Here is a 5,951-nt window from a genome sequence, read left to right as displayed (position 1 = left end):
GCCACTCACACCACTGGTCCTATAGGGCGCATCCGTCCTGGATTCCCTGTATTTTCAGTTCCTGTCTGTACCAGTGTACATCCTCTGGTCTAGCCAGACTTGCAAGATCGAATTCGAGTCATGGTAGTGGGAGAAGAGTGTAACTCTTTATGAGAGTTAAAAGCCTCCTTTTTCTCCCTGGGAATGCCTGTTGGTTTTGAACTGCTGACATTGTGATGAGCAGCCTACTTATGCCACCAAGGCTCCTTATGAAATACCTTGACTAGCCAAATGTGTAGAGCACAACCAAGGTACAACCACCGGTCTCCCTTTACCTGGAGACGAAGGGGAGTCGGGAAGCGGAAGGGGACTTGGAATGCTGTGTCTGCATGGCTCCAATAGCGAGGGAGAAGAACCGGAAAGAGGGCCTGATGACCATCACGGAACACAATCTTGACCTACGGTTCTAGAGAAGACATCTGATCAAAGCGAGGTAGGGGCGTGGCTTGGTGAGGATGCAGAAACAGATCTTTCTGCTTCGAATGGCACCCAGACCTTCTGGATCCATAGAGGGTGGATAAAGCTCTGGCACCATGGTCCTGAGATCATCTTTCAATCTTAAGGCAAAAACACCCCCGGAGGTCTTCTTAAAAGCCTGGCTGAATAGCATTGTGCTTGCTTAAGGACTAGGGTGGTGTAGTGGTGACGCATTGGGCTGCCATCCTCATGGTCCACAGTTCGAAACCACCAGCAGCTCTGAGGGAGAAAGGCTGGGCTTTCTACTCCCATAAGCAGCTGCGGTCTCTTGGAAACCCACCGGGGGTTGCTGCGAGTCAGCATTGACTCGATGGCAGCCAGTATATGGGATCAGAGTGACTACATCAATGATTAGATGTGGAGCCTTGGCGTTCACGTGAAGCGGACGTGGAAGGTCTCAGAGAAGGAGGGTGTGCGCCCAAGAAAGTAGTCAGCGTGAGTGAGTTGTACTGGAAGGAACTGCTGAACGGGTGATGGTTTGGCTGGGCATATTCCCAAGCCCTGAAAAGCCATGTATGACATCTGGGGAGACAGGAACAAGAGGAATGAATGAATGGGGCCGGAGGGGTAGCGGGGCCCCGGGGAATGAAGGAGATGTCCGAAACTGGACTGTGGCCTTGATGGCACAACTCCTTAATGTCATCAAACCAATGAGCGGACAATGGTCCATGACTTCTGTGTCAATCAAACTGTTAAGCCCATACAGGTGTAGAAACAAAAGTTGATCAAGTGGGAGTCATTGCTTAGGGGAGGCTCTGTTGGAGAGTTAGGATAAAATAATACTAAGAGTCTTCCTGTCTACAGATCTGGTAGCACTTTTTTAATGCAAACATGCAGCCAGAATGGGCCTGAGACGCAAGGATGGCGACACTTCAGCTCGCTTATGTTTTTGTTCGAATTTTGCATTGTGATTTGAGCCTACATTAGGCAAATACCTTGGCTTCCCACGCAGGCATCCTGTTTTGTGCCGCTGATTGCAGCCTCCACAATGTAACCTCGCCTCTCCCACTTTCCTTTCGTGTCTCCTGGTCCGTGCTTCCTTCTGCCCTGCCTTGTCCGACCTTCTGAGCTTTCTCCCTGGGCAAATGCTGCCTTTTTAAGCCTGGTTGGTTGACTGTGGGATGAAAAAACTTAGAGACAATGAGGGGGCGATGGCTGCCTAATATAATGATGATGAAAGGTGCTGAATTACATGTGGAAAAGATGTTGAAATGAGATGTTTTCTTATAGATACTAAACATGCTTTCTAAGAAAAGTCTACTCCAGGAATCAGCAGCATGGGGTTCCCTTAGGAAACTACTAGAAATACAGACTGCTAGGTGCCCCGGCCCTGCAGAATCCCAGGCTCTGCAGGGGGTGGGGTCCAGAAATCTGTGTTCTAATCAGCTCCCCCAGGACTTTCTAATGCTGGCTCCACTTTGAGTCCCATTGTCATCGTTGTTGGGAGAATGACACTTGTACAAAAGGCCCCAAGGCCTGTACTAGGGGGTGGGGGTCAGGGGTGGAGCGCTCACTGCTATTGCTATTGCTTTGATTACTATCTTTATTCATTTATTTATAATTGTTATGTTTACAGAAGAGACGTGGGAGGCCCAGCCAACAGGGTCTGGCTGCACCCTCTCGCCCAGCCTTGCGGGGTCAGGGGCTGGGGTGGGCTGGTCCGAAATGAGACTGTTTTTTGCCTCTCTGCGTGGAAGATGCCAATGAGCTGGGCCACGTCACTCTGTCCCTGGTGAAAGGTTATCTCTTGGTCCCGGATTGGGAAAGGTCAGAGTGAGGGGTGGGGGGCATGCTTATCTCTCCCGTGCTGGGGGAGATAGAGGAGGTCACTCAGCTCCTGCACACAGGTGGGAGGGAGGCCAGGAGATATAAATGGGGGGTCCAGCGGCTGTGGAATCACCACCCCCAGAAGCTGCCAGTGCAGGAGCCTGTTCCTGCGTCGGAGGCTCTCTGTCCAGCATGGCCAAGCGCACGCTGCTGCTGCTGCTGCTGCTGGCCGGGGAGCTGTGGCTGCAGGCCGAGGCCAGGGCGGCCCCCTACGGCGTGAAGCTCTGCGGCCGAGAGTTTATCCGAGCTGTCATTTTCATCTGCGGGGGCTCCCGGTGGAGACGGGCGGACATCCTGACCCACGAAGCTATAGGTGAGGCTGGGCAGGTGGGGCCAGGTGGGAGGTTGGGCCCTAGGAGCCAGAGACAGAGATGAGGGCAGGGACTCGGGGCCAGGGGCCTGGGGGCCCCCCACACCCAGCTTGGGAGAGCAGTTCAGCCTTCCAAGGGCACAGGGGGTGATGGGCCAGATGTCCCAGCACCTCTCTACCTGTGCTGAGAACGACTTGCTCCACTCCAGGCGGTGCCAGGCAACACATGGGCTTCCATGGGGTTCGGGGCCAGGCTTCACCTTCAAATTGGTATCTCTCCTAAAAGTGCCTTCCTCGGTCAGAGCCCTGGGGTCTATGGGGCACAGGAATGACAGTCGTTGTTTAGTGGCATAGTTGTGTCGGAACAGATAAGGACATGGTTTATGCAGGATAAGAGACTCGGTCTGGGGAAGGTAAGGGACAGGAAGTCTAGTGTCACCAGGGGCGGAAGCCTGGCAGGAAATAGATGTTGGTGATGAGACAGAGGTACAGAAGCACATGGCTCTACGTGTGTGTGCGTGTGTGTGTGTGTGTGTGTGTGTGTGTGTGCATGTTCAAACAGCGGCTCTTCAATATCATACCTGCATGTCCTTATACATTATTCCACCTCTTAGGTGTCTGTCTCCTACCTGGGAAATGAGGTGGCAGCTTCATCGCATAACATTGACACTGAAAAGAATAAAGGAAGGAGTCCATCCAGGGAAGCGCTTAATACAGTGCCTGGCACACAGGTGTGGACCCAGTCGTCAAGGGACTGAGGGCATTTGCCCCATACCAGACACTGTTCTAAGTTTTTTGTGGTTAACAACCACAAAAATCATGTCCCCCTATAAAGCCCCAGAAAGCGGGAGTTATGATTGGCCTTATTGGACAGCCAACCCTCTCCTCCTCCTCCTCCACCACCACCACCACCCCAGCCTAAGAGAAGCAAAGCGACTTGCTCGCTCTCGAACTCCGAGAGCTGGCATTCATGTTTCCTCGGCCTAACAGCACAGTCGAGAACTCAGTGCCAGGAGTTGGTTTTGACCCATAACGACCCTGTAGGACGGAGCAGAACTGCTCCTGTGGGTTTCGGAGGCGATACATCTTTACGAGAGTAGAAAGCCTCGTCTTTCTTTCGAGGAGAGGCCGATAGTTTTAAACTGCCGACCTGGAGGTTAGCAGCCCCACACGTGCATAACCACTACGTCACCAGGGCTCCTTTGGGAGTGCAGGAGTTGGGGGGCGGCGGGTGATAAGAGAGGAAAATCCAGCTCAGGTTGGTTAAATAACCTGCCCATCGGAACCGGTGGCAGAGCCGGAATTTGAACCCAGGCCCGATTGGAAGCAAACACTTAACCAACGAAAGCACATCATAAGAACTGAGAAGCAACGGGACCAGTGGAGAGCCGGGCCCAAGCAGTAACACAACTCATCTTTTGCAGGGGATGCCTTCGCTGATGCTGAAGCCGACTCGGAGAGCCTGGCCAGTGAGCTGGACGAAGCAGTGTCCTCCAGCGAGTGGATGGCCCTGACCAAGCCCCCTCAAGCCTTCTATGGGGGCCGGCCCGGCTGGCCGGGAACCCCTGGTGCTCTGCGGGGTGCCCGTGATGTCCTGGGTGGCCTCTCCCACAACTGCTGCCGGTGGGGCTGCAGCAAGAATGAAATCAGCAGCCTCTGCTAACTCGGGGTGCTAGCCAGCCTGAAGCCCACTCACCCGGATTCTCCATTCATCAGCGCTTCACGGGTCCTTCAGGACGAGTGGGCTCGACCCTGCTGTCGCTGGGCCCCTCCCTCCCTGGTCAAATGGTGCCCCCAATCTTGAGCCAGCTGGCTCTCTGCCTAGCCCCCGCTGGAGCAGCTACCCAGAGGATACCCCTGCCCCCTGGCGCCCCTCGCTATTTCCTTTCCCGTGCCCTCCGATTCCGCACGCCCCCCTCCCACGAAAGCCTGTTACCCCGGAGGGCTAATAAAAGTGTCGAAGGACTTTTTGCATGTGTGTGTGTGTGTGTGTGTGTGTGTGTGTGTTGGTGTTACTGGGGAGGCGACACGGCCCTTGGCGCCCCCACACGTGGCCTCTGCACTCCCATTCCCCAGCCCAACGACGGCGCCCGGGGTCTTTCCTCCGTCACCGGGAAGGGGCGGGGACCGAGCGAAGCTAGGTGCGGAGGCGGGTGGGGGAGGCGACGCTGCTTCCCGCGGTTCCCGCGGCGGCGCCTCCGCGAGCCAGCCGGGCACCTGGCCGGCTGCGCTGGGGTGCCATGCAGGGGGCCCTGGCCGTCCCCTTCCGCCTGCTGCCCCTGCTGCTTCTGCTGTGGCTCCGGACTCATCCCGAGGGTGAGTCTGCCGGGCTTCCGCTTGGGGCGCTCGGCCGCCATACCCCCATTGTGAAAGTGCCCCCCACCGTCCGCTAAACAGTCTGCAGACAGAGCGGTCCCAACGCCGCCCCTCCAGCCCCTTCGAGGCTGCCGGCCACCCGGAGCTGGGGAGCCCCGAGCTGCTGGGGTGCGTGGGGTGGGGGCAGCGACAGGATGTGGCAGGCACTCGCACAGAAGGGCGGAGTGTGGTCCTGGAGCGGAGTAGGGGCGCCCCCACGCCCCCCTCCTGCGCGGCTCCCTTCCGTCCGAGACCCGGGAGCGAGCGGCCGGCCAGCATGGGCAGTGACATCCCAGGGCCCTGTCCAGGCAGCCCCACTCCTCCGAAGATGCAGTGTTACCGAGCCGGCGCCTCCAGGGATTTGAACTGCTCCTGGGAGCCTCTGGGAGACCCGGGCGCCCCCTCCGCGGTGCACTTCCAGAGCCAGAAATAGTGAGTACTCCAAGGGGCATGGCAAAAGGCATCAGGGGGATGCGGGTCCTGATCCCTGCCCTCCCTCCAACTTCAAGCCCGTGTACCACACCACGTAGTACTATTTCCTCTCTGAGTCCGCATGTCGTCCGATTGCACGCTGCGCGTCACAGAAACAGGCATCCCCTAGAGCAGGTTCTGAAGGTCCAGCGAGTTAAATTCACAGAGATTAAGAGGTGCTTTTCCGCCGTGTGACCGTAGGCTGATAACCTAGCTTCTCTGAGCACCTGAAAAGACCTGTGTTCATTTGGCAGTGCAGTAGCCTGTAAAGAGGCAGACAGGCACCCCTTAAAGATGCATCATCCCCTCGAAGTTTCCCATTTCAAATGCTGCTAAGTGATGGACGAGTAGAAGTGGCCCCCAAAGGTGGGAATGAGGTCTACGGTTTTTTCAAGGGCGGGGGCTGAGGGCTTAGCCAGGTCCAGTTTAAAATGTTCTATCACTGGGGAGAAACAGCCACCCCCGCCCACCC

General features: G+C 56.4%; 2 protein-coding genes across 2 annotated transcripts in view; both read left to right on the top strand.

The window, feature by feature from the left end:
- Positions 1–2,475: 2,475 nt before the first annotated feature.
- On the top strand, positions 2,476–4,316 carry RLN3 (relaxin 3). Its single transcript, XM_004715488.3, has 2 exons — positions 2,476–2,656; positions 4,078–4,316. Exons 1-2 carry the CDS (start codon positions 2,476–2,478, stop codon positions 4,314–4,316), a joined length of 420 nt encoding a protein of 139 aa, XP_004715545.1.
- Positions 4,317–4,893: 577 nt separating this feature from the next.
- Positions 4,894–5,951, top strand: part of IL27RA (interleukin 27 receptor subunit alpha) — a 21,247-nt gene continuing 20,189 nt past the window's right edge. The window contains exons 1-2 of the mRNA XM_004715577.2: positions 4,894–4,969; positions 5,317–5,440. Of these exons, the coding sequence (XP_004715634.1) occupies positions 4,894–4,969; positions 5,317–5,440 (200 nt within the window). The remainder of the gene's footprint in view (positions 4,970–5,316; positions 5,441–5,951) is intronic.

Source organism: Echinops telfairi, unplaced genomic scaffold (assembly GCF_000313985.2).
Source record: "Echinops telfairi isolate 266 unplaced genomic scaffold, ASM31398v2 ScPeMD7_30;HRSCAF=105, whole genome shotgun sequence".
Lineage (NCBI taxonomy): Eukaryota > Metazoa > Chordata > Mammalia > Afrosoricida > Tenrecidae > Echinops > Echinops telfairi.
The sequence above is the reverse complement of the archived record's forward strand: the minus strand, read 5'-3'. Positions and strand labels throughout refer to the sequence as shown.